Source organism: Nothobranchius furzeri, chromosome 8 (assembly GCF_043380555.1).
Source record: "Nothobranchius furzeri strain GRZ-AD chromosome 8, NfurGRZ-RIMD1, whole genome shotgun sequence".
Taxonomy (NCBI): domain Eukaryota; kingdom Metazoa; phylum Chordata; class Actinopteri; order Cyprinodontiformes; family Nothobranchiidae; genus Nothobranchius; species Nothobranchius furzeri.
In genome coordinates this window covers 54,020,505-54,036,688 of record NC_091748.1, presented here as the reverse complement: position 1 = coordinate 54,036,688, position 16,184 = coordinate 54,020,505, and the positions used below count along the sequence as shown (strand labels likewise).

Genomic DNA, 16,184 nt, shown 5'->3' with positions numbered 1-16,184 from the left:
CACACACACACACTCACACCTAGGGACAATTTGGACAGACCAATTAACCTAACAGTCATGTTTTTGGACTGTGGGAGGAAGCCGGAGTACCCGGAGAGAACCCACGCATGCACAGGGAGAGCATGCAAACTCCATGCAGAAAGATCCCAGGCCAGGAAGCGAACCCAGTACCTTCTTGCTACAAGGCAACAGCTCTAACCACTAACCACTGCACAGCCGTCTGGAAACATCTCAACATTTACAACAAGAGGAACCACACGTTTCTCCTACTAAGTCTAAAGCAAAGAAGAGACAGGATAAAAATAAGAACATCTCCAGTCCTCAAACTTCCTCAGATCTGGAAACATTGGAGAAATTATCGTTTCCTGACCTGTTGGCTGAGTTTGAGACAGAAAACAGGTTTGATGTTCTTCTGACAGATTTGGATTTTTAGAAGGTCGAATTGTCTAACGTCACCAAGCCAGAAGAGGAAACATTACACATTAAGAAGACTTCTGGTAAGAGACACAAGAAGAAAAGGACTGAAAACCACTCCACCATTGAACTGGTTACAGAAGCTATTCCTGCAGAAAGTGAACTACCTTCTGTCCCAACATCCTCTGGGTTTGAAGCTCTGCAAAATCACATAGTTTCAGACCAAAATGACATTCCTGCTCCTCTAACTACAGATTTAGATTCAGGTCTAAATCTGCCAGTTTCAGAGCAGCATGAAGTTTTATTACCACTTATAGAGGAACCTTCAGAGGTCGTGGAAAGCTCTGTACCTTTAGTACGAGAAGAACCAATGGTTCTTCCAACTAGGCCCAAAGGAAAAAAGAAACTAGACAAAAAGAAGAAAGTCGTCAGAGCTCAATCTCCCTCAGATTTGGAAACACTTGCTGACCTGCAGAGTGGATTTGAGACTAAAAACAGATTTGACATCCTACGAACAGCTTTGTCCTTTGAAATCATGGATTCTACTTAATCAAAACTCCTACAAAAACTTATTGCAGGAGAAAAAAAGGAAGCAACCTTAAACATCTGACACCTGCCTGTAGACACCCCTGGCTCTTGCATGTAGATACTCTATCTCAGGGGATCCACCAATGATTTTGGGCCCTTCACCAAAGGCCACAAGTAAGGGTGTCAGTTTGTTTGTAGTCTCCTGGCACCATTTTTTAGTTTATTAGGTAATGGATATTTTATTATGTTATTAGTTTTTAGATAAAGTTTTAGCTTATTGGTTATTAGTGAAACCTCTAGAAGAGCACGTCCATCCAGGGTGAGTAAAAATCCCTTTCCTGACACACACCTCTGTAAAAAAATAAAAAGACAACACAAGGACTATTTCACAGAAAACACCCGTCCAATCATTTCTATGTCTCCTTGTGCTGCGTGGGGTTGGGTGCTCCAGTTTGCCCCCAACCCAACATCCTAAAATACTGATGGATCTGCTCCGCTTGTCTGCAAGAGATGATGTTTATTTCTCCTGAAGAAATTTAATTAGCTTCTGTCCCAACGTCCTCTGAAGCTGTCCACAATCAGTTTTAGACCTAAATGAAAGGAATCAGTTCAAAATCAGTTAGTTTCTGCAGAATAACAGTAGCCTGGCCTGCCAGACTCATCCTTTGTTTAATTCTGCACAGACCTCTTTGAGGATGAGTCTGGTAGGCCAGGCTAGAATAAATCTGACACAAACACAAATATAAAATAAAATAAAATAAAATAAAAATACACTCCCCTTCGATGAATCACCACCTTAATGCGGTGGAGGGGTTTGCGTACCCCCGTGATACTGAGGTCTGAGGTTGTCATGGTCTGCGTCTTCCCTCATGTGTCTCCTTGTGTTCTCCACCCCTCTCTAGATTCCCCTTTTGTGTCTCATAGCGCCCTCATGTGTCCTTTGCCTGCGTCTCATTTATGTGTCTTCTGTTTGTAGCCCTTTAAATCATTCCTCCCAGGTCCTGTGTTCATTCAGTCATCCCCAGCTCCCTCCTGGTTTTCTTCATGGCTCTTATTCTCCCCACCTCAGTTTATATAGGTCTTTTATTTCAGTGTGTGCGTGCGTGTGTGTGTCCTTCCCCAGCTCGGTGTGTGTGTGTGTCCTTCCCCAGCTCGGTGTAGTGTGTGTGTGTGTGTGTGTGTGTGTGTGCGTGCGTGTGCGTGTGTGTGTGTGTGTGTGTGTGTGTGTGTGTGTGTGTGAGTCCTTCCCTCAGTCTTTAGGTGTTTTATAGTTTTAGGTTTATCTGCCCTCCTCTGGTTCTGTTCCCCATTTAGATAAATTGTATTCACCTGCTTTCCCTCCATCTCTCACTCCACACACCTGCTGCCTGTTTCCCTAATTGCTCCTCCCAGTGTATATAAGCCCTGTCTCTGTGTTGGGTCGGTTCATTGTGGTATTCTGTCAGTCTTCTCTTGTCTGTAGTGTTTTGGTCTCTAGTTTGGTAATTGGACAGTTTTGGATTTTTGGCTCCCAGCCTTTGGATTTATTTTATTTTCTTGGCTCATCCAATAAAGAATTTTTTCTTACCTTCACTCCTGCCTCGTGTCATCCTGGGTGTCTGCATTTTGGGTCCTAACTATCCTCAAATCGTGACAGAGGTTATCAGGGAGTCTCTGGTGTGGTCTCCCATGACAACGTGGTCTCAGGTGAGGGGTCAGACTAAAAGTGATTCTGTTTAAAAAAGAAGACAGTAAGCACGTTACATTTCACCAAAATCACGAGTCAGTATTTAATGACCAGTCTAAGGCCCTGTCCACACGTAGCCGGGGATCTGCCAAAACGTAGATATTTTTCTACGTTTTGGCCTGTCATCCACACGAAAATGAATCTTTTTAAAAACTCCGGCCAAAGTGAAGATCTGTGTTTTCTCCATTTTGGGTGTCTGCGTGTGGACAGACAAAACCGGAGTATTAAGGTCCGCAACGTCACTTTCCGTGACAAAAAATGCTGACATCACGTGTGCGACCTGTGTTTACACTAGCCAACAGCATGGATGCCCTCAGAGCTGCGCTCGCTTTACCGATTGTCCAAGCGCTTTTTGCTTGTATGTGTTTGCAAGCAGAATTACTGCTCCTTGCGGAAGAGCACAGACGAAGGACAAGGTTAAGAACAGAGGGAAGTACTGCCGCCTACAGGTCTGGCATGTCCTTAACAACGTATTTATCCGGGTACGTGTGGACAGAGTTTTTTTTTTTAAACGAGGTGGTGTGGATGCAAGTTTTTGGAGGGGTGGGTATTCGTTTAAAAAAAAAACGGCTACGTATGTACAGTCTATGGTGTGGACTAAGCCTAAATCACAAACATGCTTGATGCAGATTCGGCTTCATGTTTTTATGTCACAACCAAAAGCTGAAGCACCGGTGATGGTACTCTCAATAATGAGACGGGGTTCAACTCCCTGTGGTGCCTTGCTCGTTGGCCTGACATTTTAATGCAAACAGAAATTCCATCAAACTCCTTTTAATCACCAATATGTTCTGTTCAGCATCTCAGAATTCAACGTCATTCTGGCTACGGAAACTGGGTCAAACAAGTTTGAGTCAGACATCCTGTCATACTGGTAATGTCAGATCTGTACACTAGTAAGAACTTTATTTTCAAACATATTCACTTAGACAATTATTCAGTCAGAGTTGCATCATATAAACTATTTGTTTGATTGAAAAAGGAGAGGGGGGGGGCTGTCCTATGGGAGACGACTTCTCACCACTCACTCGAAAGGGTTGTGTCAGAATTGCAACCTAAATCTCAGGGATTGCAAAGGAGAAAGCCAGGAAGTGTAAGTGCAAATCTGGTAGTGAGAGCAAAGCTCTGAGCAACAACAGTGAAACAAAGGAAATTGATAACAAAAATACATAGAGGCAAACAGAAAAAGGAAACATACTTTATTAGTCATTTGAAGAAGTTGATTCAGATAGTAAATTTTACTTTTGAAACAATTTAATTTTCCTTTAGTCGATATGTTCTGTCAATTTCTTAAATGTTGTTTGATCGTCAAAGTGTTTTTCTTGATCATTTTAAGAAGCTGTGTTACAACCCCTGCTACTGGAAGAAAACGAAGAACCCATCCTCTTAGGAAACTGCCGTGCCAGTGCAACCAGCTGATTGGCTGCTTCAGATGTTTCTGCTGATTCCCTTCTGCTTTGTTATTGGTGTGGCTGTGTGCAGCCTGGATTTTAGGAGTGGCTGCACCTGTGCAGCCAAAAAAGGCCGCCAAGTGCAAGTTGGAGGGTCTCAGGAGAATCAGGAGTTGAGGCTGATCAGAGGGAGCACCTTTGGTAGCTCTTGCCTGTGTGGCATTTTTGGTGAGGCCTTTTAGAGGCTTGGTTTTAATAAAAAAATATACTCTTAAACATGAACCTTGTGTCCTGACCTCCTCCTTTTGTTGCAGTCCCAGGAGCTGGGCTGTAACAAGCTGAAGTTTTTCTTTTGAAATGATTTTTTTTCTCTTCAATGTCTTAATATTTGTTTGATCTTCAACGTGTTTTTCTTGATCCTATTGGCTTGAATCTAATCCCATATAACAATTTTCTATGATGTAACCATCGATATACATATATAGGATGCAACTCAAAAACTGTTACAGAAAAGTCTTTTGGTTATGACACTTCCGGTACTGAGACGTTTTATTTTGAAGTGTAATAACCGGAAACTACGTAGTTTGTTTTCGCCGGCTAACAACGTGTTTCCGATTTTGCTTGTGACCTGCTCGGTGTCCTTTACCAGTTGTGATTCGAATTTTTGACAGAAAAAGCAAATAAAAACAGCAACATTATGGTTATTGAAGATAAGATGCTTACGAACGGAGAGCCCGAAGAGGTCAGTATTTATTACAGACTTAGAACGACTTAAATTTGTTGATTAGTAAATAAGCTAAGTACCCACAGCTAGCTAGGCTACATCAGCATTTAGCATTAGCTAACGTTATCAGTTGTTAGCACCTTATTGAGTGACGCTAAGCCTTCTTTGATCGTTTCTAATGGTAAGATAAGGTTCAGAAATACGAAAGAGATTGCTAAATACTGTCTGGTGATTGGGAGAAATGTAATGTCATTGATTTGGTTATGACGTGTTTCAGGAGGAGGAAGAGGAGGAGGAAGAGGAAATGGTGGTAAGTCCTTCAACACAAGTATTTATGTGGCAAGGTGGAGAAACGAGGGCCCGGACGGGATTTGATCCCCAGACTCCCGAGAGAGAGTCACGAGCGCTTACCAGTCAGCCAAAGGGACATCTCCTTGGCCAAGTAGCCAGAGCGCATGGTCAATAGGGACACTGTGACAGGACGTCCACACTGCCACATTTAATTTTGTGTGCTACGGATTCAGCACATAGTTGATATGTTAGCTTGTTCACTGAAAATGTTTCCTGTACAGGAAATCATAATTATGTCAATCTCAGTTTTTTTTTTTTTTTTTTGCAATCTTAATTCACATTCTATTAGCACAGCATTTAACTGTGATCTTTCCTGGATTGTGCTATTGTTGCTTATTTTTATTACAGGATCCTCTTGAAACAATAAGACAGAAGTGTGAGGCAGCTGAGCACTGCGTTCACACTCGTGAGCGTCTGGAGGCGTGTGAGAACAGAGTTGGCTCTCGGTCTTCGACAGAGGAGGATTGCACTGAGGAGCTGTTTGACTTCTTGCATGCGCGCGACCACTGTGTGAGTATTATTTATACTGGTTACAGCAAGAGGAAAATAATACTATGACACGTAAAAGCAAAGATGCATAAGATCATGAGTGTCACAAACCCAAATTACCCATGTTATAGAATACCGTGATTGGGTTAAAAAAGCCTATAACAAGTCACAGCTTTGAGTTATATTTAATAATACCAAATATCTTCTCTAAAGAACTTTTTCACATGTCTGTTTTTATTACTTTAACCTGATTGTTGTAGAGAGTTTTGGTTTACCTAACTTAAGTTAATTTTCTGTCTTGTCTTCCTTCAGGTGGCTCACAAACTGTTTCATTCTGTCAAATGATGGCCCTCTTCAACAGCTGTGCTATCAGGGGAACTTGGTTTAAAATTCATGCTTAGTGCATCTGCAATGTGTTATAACCTAAAAATATGTACTTCTGTCATGTGAAGAAGTTGAACATGCGACTCTTGAGTCAACATTTCATTAAAGTGGCTTGGAAAATGTGTACTTAATTTCAGTTTTCTTTTTATATAAATTCTGTGCAGTTTGTAAACTATTCTTATGAGTCCAATCTACAAACATGTTTCCTATCAGCAAAAGATAGAAATAAACGATGTACTAAGTTATGCATATTTTTTTGTAAATTAGATTCAAGCATGGGTACTTACAGCCAAACGTTTAGATATTATCACTTACTCTACATGGCAAAGCAAACAGACTTCAAATCAAGTTTGATTCCTTTGTTTGGGATAATTATTCACATTCCTGTTAAAACGTCTGTAAACCTGATTGGCCTATTTTCATAAGAGATATTTTGACTAGTGTTAGGGAAATGCTGGTATTCAGGAGAATTTTTTAGTTTTACAGGGTAAACTGCTATTTGCAGACAGAGTGGAATTTCAGCCCTCATTAACACATCTGTCCTCAGTCTTTTCTTGCTAGTCAAAACGTGTGCTGTAAAGTTCTAGTTCTTGAGGACTCCTAACAGGTTTTACCATTTTACATTCATAAATGCATTGATTCTTCCTGTCATAGATTCAACAAATTGTTAAACATTACTCAGTGGTTTGGGTTCATATCGACATAACATCCCAATTCTTGTAGATTTGTCAGCTGTGCATGGTGTGATACTCATCCCAACGGTTCTGGTTTGAGATCAGGTGACTGGAGGCTGTTGGGAGTCCAGTAATCTCGTCACGTTTAAGAAACCAGTTAGAGATGATCTGAGCTTTGTGACATGGTGCATCATCAGAAGAATGGTCGTGTGGTCATAAATGGATGGGGACGGTCAGTAACAGTAGGCTGTGGGGTTCAAACCAGACTTCGTTGAGGCTCAAAGTGGGACAACAGAACACCACCGGCAGCTGCCTGAAGCACTTTATCCAAGGCAGGATGAATCCATGATTTTGAAATCAAACCCTGACCAGATCATCTGAATGTTTCCGCTGAAATCGAGACTCGTCAGACCAGGAAACGCTCCCCCCCCAATTTATGTGTAGCTTTAGTTTCTGATTGAAGGTTTAAGAGGTTGTGTGTTCAGTTGGGGCAGCTTTAAACAATGCCCTCTTTTCACTTAATATTGTGTAATGATAGTAAATCATGACTGTGAAAATGGTGATATTATAAGTGATACTTGGAATAATCCAAACACGTATTCGACTAAAGTCCAAATCCAGCAGTTGTATTTTTATTGGTCAGGCTAAAGCTGCGTACAGCTCTCTGGCGCCACCTACCGTACACGACTTGCTTTAGCACTAGTGTACTAGTAAAGGCCAGAAGCATTAGCTTCACTTGGAGAAAATAAACCAACAGTCTAACCCATCGACATTAATATTAGGTCTAACCCCTCTAACACAGACATGTATGATGTCGATGGTCTAAACCTAGAAGCAGCGCGGAAAGATGACGTCACGTATTCTCATAACAAACTAACCGCGCCCACAGCTTAAAGCCTTGACTACACACCCCCAGGTGTTCATTCAACTCTCCGCGCTAGCTTTAGCCGACCTTCCTTGGGAGCTAAAAACAACTCAAGAACACGATGGAAGAGTTTCTGCAGACTGTGAGCGTGGACAAGCGGACAGTGAGTCTGCTGACGACCGCCGCCTGCGGACTGGGAGCTCTGCTGGTTCTGGTTCGGTCGGTGAGCTCCCGCCGAGCGGCGAAGGAGAAGATCCAGAGAGCCAGGACCCGGAGGACGGAGAGCCTGCACCGGGCAGAGCAGGCGGTGCTCCGCTACAGGCAGTCGGTAGGAGCCCTTCATTCGTTCAAAAGCATCATACGTTGTTACGTTCGTTTGCATTTCCGAGCTTTGGAATCATTATGCAACAGACTCAAACACAACCTTGCACAGGAAAAGAAAACAACTTTCACCTTTCCATCAAACTTCAGATTTGTGTTTAGAATATTTTCGTTTCAGGCTGTTGTTCACCTAAAAGCCCGGTATTTACCTGCAGTGATGCACAAGTGTCCTTAATATATCAAGATTTCTAGCATTACAGAACAGTCGAAATATGCACGTTTTAGGGAGAAATACTATGGGACAGGTGGAGCATCCTCCTGTCAAGTTACTGTTTTCTGTAGTTTATCATAGCCAAGCTTTACGCAAAAAAAAACTCCTTTCATTGAGATATATGATGTAAAAAATCTAAAGTGAATATGTGTGCAAAAGATCCAATTGTTGCACAACACTCATTTGTTAATTGCATTTTCTTTGTGTGTGGCTGATCTTCCAGCATCCATCCACCGACTCTGCTCTCATCCTGTCCTTGTCTCTGTCTGAGCTGACGAAGCGGCTGCAGGAGGACTCGCTGAGCCCTGAGGAGGTGTTCTACTCCTACATGGAGAAGGTCCAGTAGACAGACCGCTTCTCAGCACACAGCCCTCTGTTAACAAACCACCACAAAGATCAGGCTTTGAGGAATAATAATCAGTGTTTTTCTGTTATTTTCTTATTGCACTCCCAAGGTTCTCATAAGAGTGGATCAAAGCTGTTTTTATGTTTCTTTGCCTATGTATTTGGTAAAAGTTGTTCCACACTTCCCAAAATGTTGTGTATGAATCTGTAGTGTTAGGCTGTTTAGCGTAACTACTAATATGACATTCATCACCCTCTCCTTGTTCTGCTCTCCCCACCTATTCCGCCTTCCTCAGGATCCACTGATTCCCCTCTTTCCTATTCACTCTCTCTCTCTTTACATTTTTTGATCACAATTGTCTATTTTTTGCTCATTTTAAATATATTTGTAATCATTTTCTAAATTCTTTTTTACTTTTTTTGTTTTTGTGAAGTGCCTTGTGATTTTTTAATCTTGAGAGGCGCTATAGAAAATATTTTCTTCTTCTAATATAGATATTCCATATAAATATTTCATATTTATTCTTATCATTCATAATTAAATATGCAGTAGTTATGCTAAACAGCCTAACACTACATAATTTGTGAGCCAGCCAGGAGATGCAACTCGGGGTCTGCAGATTAGGTGTGAAGCAGCTCTGAAAAGAGCTGTTGTTTCTGTAATCACTTGCAGCGTCGTGGCAAGGTTTTGACTTAAGGTCAAAGGAGGTTGTTTCAAAAAGGCTTTTTTCCCGATTTGGGCGAATCGAGGTGTCAGTTGGAAACTGAATAACTCAGGAAGTCATCCTAGTTTTATTAATCCACCACGTTATGACCCTGGCGAATCAGAATGACATGTTGTAGCTTTACCAAACATTCCTCAGAAACCACTTGGCACAGATTAATTAAAACATTATTATTATTATTCATATAACATCTGGTTCATTCAACCATATGTTACGTCCCCGCTGGCGTCTAGGAGTGGCGAGGGGAGAACACAGAGAAAAATAAACTAATGTAAAACAAAGGGGAATTAATACAGAGGGATGGTGTCTGGTTATGATGGTGGTGATTGAATGGAAGGAGGTTAACAAATGGCGGTTCAAAAAGGTTTATTAACAAATGGTTGGATAAAGGATATTATAATAATTAAACTAAATAAATTCCCTCAGCTAAAACAGGGAGAAGGCAAAATGATAACCAACTTCAAGTGACTCTCTGGTTTAACCAGAGAGAGGAGACCAAAAGGGAAGCACACCTATTCTAAACTAAACCAACCACAAATTTGTTACTAAAAGAATAAACCTAAACAATCACCAAAACCAAAAGACCCACAATTATCAACTAGAAAGCTAGAAATCTCCCCAACTAAACTCCTCACAGGCAAAACACAAAGACAAACTAAACTGAGGATTGGAGATTCACAAACGGGTGGCACTCATTAACCTTAGCACAACTGGGTCACTAAACATGTAACCATAAACCCCAGTACTGGAGATCACAGTGGGATTACTAAAACGGAGTCTCTGGGCTGTAGAAGACGGAATAGAAAATCCCCCTAGATAGTGGACTTGTTCCTGTAGATGATGTAGGTCAATATTGACCCTTGACTGAAAATTGACCCTTTATGGACGTTCCAAATCTTAGCCCGTCGCTTCCCTATTTTCCTTTCAAACAGACTTTAAATGTGCACAAAAAGCTGAACTGCTGCACAGAGATTCTGCTTGAGAGTTTGGATCAGCTGAAGACCATTGGCTCCAAGAAGAAGGGCCTGCTGTATGGCGTTCCCATCAGCATCAAGGACAACATTGCTTATAAGGTATTTGTAGATATTTAAATGAGACTCTGCAGACAAACGCTCTTTCTCTGTAAAGGTCAGCTCTGTAGGTATTATCTAATGCTCTTGTTTTCTCTTGTAAACATTTGAACATTAATCTAAAGGACCATGACTGCACTTGCGGTGTGGTCATTAATCTGGAGCAGCCCGCCCAGGGCGACAGCGTGATCGTTAAAGTTCTGAAGAAACAAGGAGCTATTCCCTTTGTGAAGACCAACCTGCCTCAGGCGCTGTTGAGGTAATAATCAGCTGTAGCATTTGTTAACCTAAACCCTGCAGAAAAGACATTTTAACCCTGTTTACTCACTAATCACCTGTGTTTGTCTCTTCTTGCCTCATCCTCAGTTATGACTGCAGTAACCCCATCTACGGGCAGACCCTTAATCCCTGTAATCCCCAGAAGACCTCGGGAGGCTCATCCGGTGGAGAGGGGGCTCTCATTGGGGGAGGGGGCTCCATACTTGGCATAGGCAGCGACATCGGGGGGAGTATCCGTATTCCCGCCTCGTTCTGTGGGATCTGTGGCTTCAAGCCGACGGCGGGTCGACTCAGGTGCTTCAGACAGTTTTACGGGTCTTTATTGCAGCGACTTGGGTTAACCTTTCCTTTGTATCACGCTCAGTTCACTGGGGCTACTACCCATTTACAGAGGTCAAAAGTCTGGTAAGGAGACATAAGAGTTTACATCGACCTGTGCAATAATGCTAATTTACATATTACACACTTCATGTTTTCTTTTGCTTAATTAGTGCTTTCAGCCACTGGACCCATGGCCAAGGACGTGGACAGTCTGGTTCTGTGTATGCAGGCTCTTCTCTGTGATCACATGTTCTCCTTGGACCCCACTGTGCCACCGGTTCCTTTTAATGTCCAGGTGTGTCCTCTACTCGGTGTAACATTAAAACGTTCCAAGTTTTTTCATTCATGCTATTTTTTAAATTATAAAAAGAACATTTTACTGTTTTATGAGTAAGGAGTCAGTCTGCTGCAAACACCTTTTTATGTTTATTTCCACAGTTGGAAAAAGTCAGATAAAATATATTTTTTATTATTATTCAAATTTTAACATGTTTCAAGCTTTTTTTAAAAATTGAACCTGCAACCTCGTAAGAAGGCATTGACTTCCTGCACTATAGCATTTTAGCCTCTTCCAGTCAGAACTGTGTTTTATAAATATTGGCGACTGTCAAGCCTTTGAGTCGCCGAGCAGCTGAATAGGGGAATAATGTTAACGCGCCCGCTGTTCCACTCCAAAGTCAAAGTTCCAGGTTAAAAAACTCCTTTATTTGTCATCAAAGCCTTAAAATCCGTTGAAAACAGTGATAAATAAAAGAAACATTCTAAGCTTGAGCGGTCAGCAAAAAAGTCGACTTCCCCCATCACCCACTCACTCCCATTCCATCACCTGCACAGGTGATAGCAATCACTATTACTATTACCGACACCACGTGACCCAAGGCAACACCTATCCACAACAATAAATATTAGTCATTTATTTTAGGACATTTGCCAACATTGTTTCATTGACTTTTGAACTAATAGCATGTTTTCAAAACTGAATCACACCAAATAAAAAAGTGAGTCTCAGGAGGTTAAAGCGTGTCACACTCGGCGATCAAATGGCACAAACTAAAATGATTAACCTGGCAAAACACGAGTCTCCTCGAGTGCCAAAAACAGGTCATCCTAGAAGTCATTTCAGGTCACTGAGCTGTATTTTCAACATTTTTCTTCCAAATGATGGATTATAGAGGTTGTTTGTGAATTCTGAACGCCACTTGGTACGTACAGAACATTTTAATATGTTTGCCGTGAGAGAAGAGAAACGAGCCACAGGTTTATTGATACCATACCATACCACCTTTATTTATATAGCACTTTTAAAAACACAGCCAAGATTGGTTAAAAAGTGCTGCTGTGTTTACCCACATGAGAGAATCTTTAACCAACCAGTACTTTTTATTAGGTATCTGATTTCTCAGAATGATTAAACATAAATTCTTTTGGATTAGACGCTGTAGGTGCTAATCTTGCTAGTTAGAGACACCACCCGGCCAAACAAAAGTTGTTACCCCCCAAACAATAATGCCACACGCTCTAATATTTCTTTGGGTTGCCTTTAGCTTTGATTACATCACAGATTTGCTGTGGAGTTGTTTCGATAAGCTTCTGTGAGATTTATTTCCATCCAGCGTAGCATTAATGTTTCACCAAGATCTTGCATTGATGATGGTAGAGTCTGACTGCTGCACAAAGCCTTCTCAATAGGGTTAAGGTCTGGACTCTGTGGTGGCCAATCCATGTGTGAAAATGATGTCTCATGCTCCCTGAAACACTCTTTCACTATCTGAGCCTGATGGATCCTGCCATTGTCATCTTGGAATATGCCCGTGGCATCAGGGAAGATGGAATAACCTGGTCATTCAGTATATTCAGGTAGTCGGCTGACCTCATTCTTGGAGCAAATCCTGTTGCTGAACCTAGACCTGACCAACTGCAGCAACCCCAGATCATAACACTGCCCCCACAGGCTTGTACAGTAGGCACTAGGCATGCCTCTCTTCTTACCCTGATGCACCATCACTCTGGAACAGGGTCCATCTGGATGCATCAGACCAGTTTTTAATAATGTGTTGGACAGTTCTTAAACCAGTTTTAGTCGTTTCTAAAATCTCCTTAGATGTTTTCTCTGCTTGATGCATACCAATGATCTGACCCTTCCCTAACAAACTTTACATCTTCTCCACGACCACCAGATGTGTCTTTCCACATGGTTGTTTAAGAAATGAGAAGCAACTCATTGCACCAGTTGGGGTTAAATAACTTGCTGCCAGCTGAAAGATTATCACCCATACAGTAGTTATCCAATAGGAGGCTCCTACCTGGTATCTTAGTTAAATCCAAGAGGAGACTTTTTTTAGCAGTGCAGTGTAGTTCTCTTAGTCTCATTTAATCACAGCAAAACAAGACTTTATAAAATACGTAAAACCAAAAGAATTCTATAAAACGTATGGGAAAAGATGTTATATATTATTATATCTAATCATCGTAAACACATGCTTTCTCTGAATTTAATTTGACTTTTTCCTGTAGCTCTACGAGAGCTCGAAACCTCTGAGGATCGGTTACCTGGAGAGTGATGGATACTCACAGCCCACGCCGAGCATGGCCCGCGGTATCAGAGAGGTCAAAGCTCTGTTGGAACAAGCAGGACACACTGTACGGCCACCTCACACACACTCTCAGATGTGTAAACGACATGTGGTTCTGGGTTCATGACCCTCTGTGCTTTCAGCTGGTGCCTTACCAACCTCTGAGGGTAAGCAAGATCATGACTGAACTCGTTTTCAAGGGTATTTTTGCAGACGGCGCCACCAGCATGGTCCAAAAATTGTAAGTTGTCCCAATGTATCTCAGTTTGTTCTGTTGTTTGAACATGTGTACTGGGTTGGCCGTGTTGGATTTGTAGGATGTTGCCAAGGAAGACTGTAAGGTTAATCGTTAGCTGATAATATGGCAGAAGTTCTCAGCAGAAGTGTGTATGGCTACGTTCCAGGAAATCTTTGGACGGTTAAAGGTTTATAAGTTTAAGGGTTGATGTTAATTTTATGTACATCAGCGTACAGATGTATACCTGTGAGAAGGAACCGTTCTGATTGTGTTTCAGGAAGGGCGGACCCATCGACCCTTGTCTTCGGGTTCAGATTAATTTGTACTCATTACCAAAGTGGTTGAAGAGAATCATCGGGTTTCTTCTCAAGCCCTTTGTGAGTCCTCTCCCTCTGACATGAATAACAACGGATCAGAATACGAGGATTCTCTAGTACCCAGTTTGAAAGTGTTGTGATTATGTTTTCTTCCATTCTTTTTATTTATTTATTTATTTATATTTTTTTGCAGTCTCCTCGATTCCCTTTCATCATGGATGCTGTCAGTGGACTGAAGTGAGAAACATTTGCTGTATTCTCTCTCATCATAACTGCAGGACTACAGGTCACTGATTCCTGCTGTGGCTTGTTTGGTTTTTAGATCCATCCCAGATCTGTGGAAGCAGCATGCTGCTGTAGAGGTGCTGTATGCTGTAAGCTTCTGATGCGTGCATATATATGACATTAAATTGTGTGTGTGTGTGTGTGTGTGTGTGTGTGTGTGTGTGTGTGTGTGTGTGTGTGTGTGTGTGTGTGTGTGTGTGTGTGTGTGTGTGTGTGTGTGTGTGTGTGTGTGTGTGTGTGTGTGTGTGTTAGGACTACATTTCTGAGACGATAGCACACTGGAGGAGCTGCAACATAGATGTGGTGTTGTGCCCTGTGATCGGACCAGCCTACAACTTTTCTTACTGTGGCCAAATTTCAAGTAAGACACGTCAGGCACCACAGTCCGTCTCCTCAACTTGCAGACAATTGCATTTATTATTTTTCATGCTTTATTCATTTGCACTCTCATAAAATCCCCAAATCTGAGACCAAATTTGTCTGAATTTAGGAATTTCCTGAACAATAAATCATTAGATCGCATTGCTGCTCTAATAATTCAGGTATGTTGATTAATAATGAAGCAAAGGGCTGTCTTTGTGTTCATGTGGACACCTTTATCATTAATTACAAAGCTCAGTTTATTAAAATAAATATTTCTCTCCCTTCAGCTATCCTCAGTTACACAGCTCTTTACAACCTCCTCAATTTCCCTGCTGGTGTGGTTCCTGTTTCCACGGTGACGGCAGATGATGAGGAAGAACTTAAACACTACAAGGGCGTGTTTCAGGACAAAATGGATAAGTTGCTCAAAAAGGTGAAGATCAGGAGTTTTGCAGGAGGCAACAAGCACACTGTTTCTAATGATTTAATTGAATTTATTTAAATGACTGATGCAGTAGCAGCTTTAGACGGTGTTTTATCTTTTATCTTAATGGAGCAGCAGAAGTCCTGAGGACACACTCACCTGTGCCGTCAGGACTTCAGCAGTTCCACTTTTGGTCAGCAGGCGGAGACAGAGACTGTAGTGTGTGTGTGTGTGTGTGTGTGCAGGCTGTGACTGGAGCCGAGGGTCTGCCCGTGGCCGTGCAGTGTGTGGCCCTGCCGTGGCAGGATGAGGTGTGTCTGCGCTTCATGAAGGAGGTGGAACACCTCGTCAAACAGAAGAGGAAGTAGAGAACGACAGCGTTCCTCATGCTGGGACCAGCGTGTCCTCGCTAAAGTGCCTTCTGGGTGAAACGCTGCACATTTTGTCCAGGAGTGTTGGCTTAAAAACGCCTGGTTAAGACAATAATAAGCACTGAAATGTATGAATCACTTTGGAACCAATAGGAACTTAGTTATTACTAATAATGGTTGATTTAATGAAGCTGGATTTTTTTACTAATGTCTAATGCTTTAAGGAGTTTTAGCTTTTTGTTTTGACTTATCAAAGTCACAAGATTTAGCTCTCCGAGACATCTGGCCAGGTCGGTTTAGTAACCGAGAACATCTCAGAAATTTTCTGTTAAAAAATAAAGGTTAAAAAAACCAAAAAATATAAATAAGAGCCTGCTAGTGAACATCAGGGGAAACTGATGTATGATTTGCACTTTTTAATGTTTGACATGTTTCTTTGTTACACCAGCAGTTGTGTTATGATTATATTACATTTATGGCAACTAGAACTAAAATCACAACCTGAATGTTTCAAAATAAGGATTAATAGTATGTGAACTCTAACATTATCTCTTTGTTTTTGACCTTAATTAAATGCATAAACCCACAACAAAGCAGAATAAAACAAAAAGTAACCGAGCAACAGCTGGTGTCGTTCCTCCATATTTATGTTTTTTTTTCTGCTTTTGCAGTATTTTGTTCTTTTGAACTTCTCTGAAGGTAAGAAATCATCAGAACTGACATTCAAGTAAAACA

At 41.5% G+C, this 16,184-nt stretch overlaps 2 protein-coding genes across 3 annotated transcripts; both read left to right on the top strand.

Moving 5' to 3' along the window:
- The first annotated feature begins 4,639 nt into the window (after positions 1 to 4,639).
- On the top strand, positions 4,640 to 6,133 carry uqcrh (ubiquinol-cytochrome c reductase hinge protein). The gene is made up of 4 exons (XM_015971462.3): positions 4,640 to 4,801; positions 5,061 to 5,093; positions 5,483 to 5,644; positions 5,936 to 6,133. The coding sequence occupies exons 1-4, from the start codon at positions 4,757 to 4,759 to the stop codon at positions 5,966 to 5,968; spliced, it is 273 nt and encodes a 90-aa protein (XP_015826948.1). The 5' UTR covers positions 4,640 to 4,756; the 3' UTR covers positions 5,969 to 6,133.
- Positions 6,134 to 7,441: 1,308 nt separating this feature from the next.
- On the top strand, positions 7,442 to 15,673 carry faah (fatty acid amide hydrolase). 2 transcript variants are annotated; one of them, XR_011521331.1, is made up of 16 exons: positions 7,442 to 7,874; positions 8,362 to 8,475; positions 10,141 to 10,281; positions 10,404 to 10,537; positions 10,645 to 10,851; positions 10,922 to 10,962; positions 11,049 to 11,173; positions 13,393 to 13,518; positions 13,595 to 13,692; positions 13,967 to 14,066; positions 14,200 to 14,243; positions 14,329 to 14,368; positions 14,544 to 14,652; positions 14,782 to 14,833; positions 14,942 to 15,087; positions 15,324 to 15,552. XR_011521331.1 is itself a non-coding variant. In XM_015971461.3 (15 exons), the coding sequence occupies exons 1-15, from the start codon at positions 7,668 to 7,670 to the stop codon at positions 15,444 to 15,446; spliced, it is 1,755 nt and encodes a 584-aa protein (XP_015826947.3). In that variant the 5' UTR covers positions 7,442 to 7,667; the 3' UTR covers positions 15,447 to 15,673. The 2 variants fall into 2 exon arrangements, 1 of the variants encoding a protein (XP_015826947.3); XM_015971461.3 differs by lacking the exon at positions 14,782 to 14,833 and having other exon boundaries at positions 15,324 to 15,673.
- Positions 15,674 to 16,184: the final 511 nt, after the last annotated feature.

What these genes read in the sequence shown, in the direction of transcription:
- uqcrh (XM_015971462.3), top strand. Translation starts at nt 4,757, where the DNA reads ATGGTTATTGAAGATAAGATGCTTACGAACGGAGAGCCCGAAGAG. An exon ending in AGGAGGAAGAGGAAATGGTG is followed by an intron (nt 5,094 to 5,482) that starts GTAAGTCCTTCA and finishes TTTTTATTACAG; the next exon opens with GATCCTCTTGAAACAATAAG. An exon ending in TGCATGCGCGCGACCACTGT is followed by an intron (nt 5,645 to 5,935) that starts GTGAGTATTATT and finishes GTCTTCCTTCAG; the next exon opens with GTGGCTCACAAACTGTTTCA.
- faah (XM_015971461.3), top strand. Translation starts at nt 7,668, where the DNA reads ATGGAAGAGTTTCTGCAGACTGTGAGCGTGGACAAGCGGACAGTGAGT. An exon ending in GATGCTGTCAGTGGACTGAA is followed by an intron (nt 14,244 to 14,328) that starts GTGAGAAACATT and finishes TTTGGTTTTTAG; the next exon opens with ATCCATCCCAGATCTGTGGA. An exon ending in TGGATAAGTTGCTCAAAAAG is followed by an intron (nt 15,088 to 15,323) that starts GTGAAGATCAGG and finishes GTGTGTGTGCAG; the next exon opens with GCTGTGACTGGAGCCGAGGG.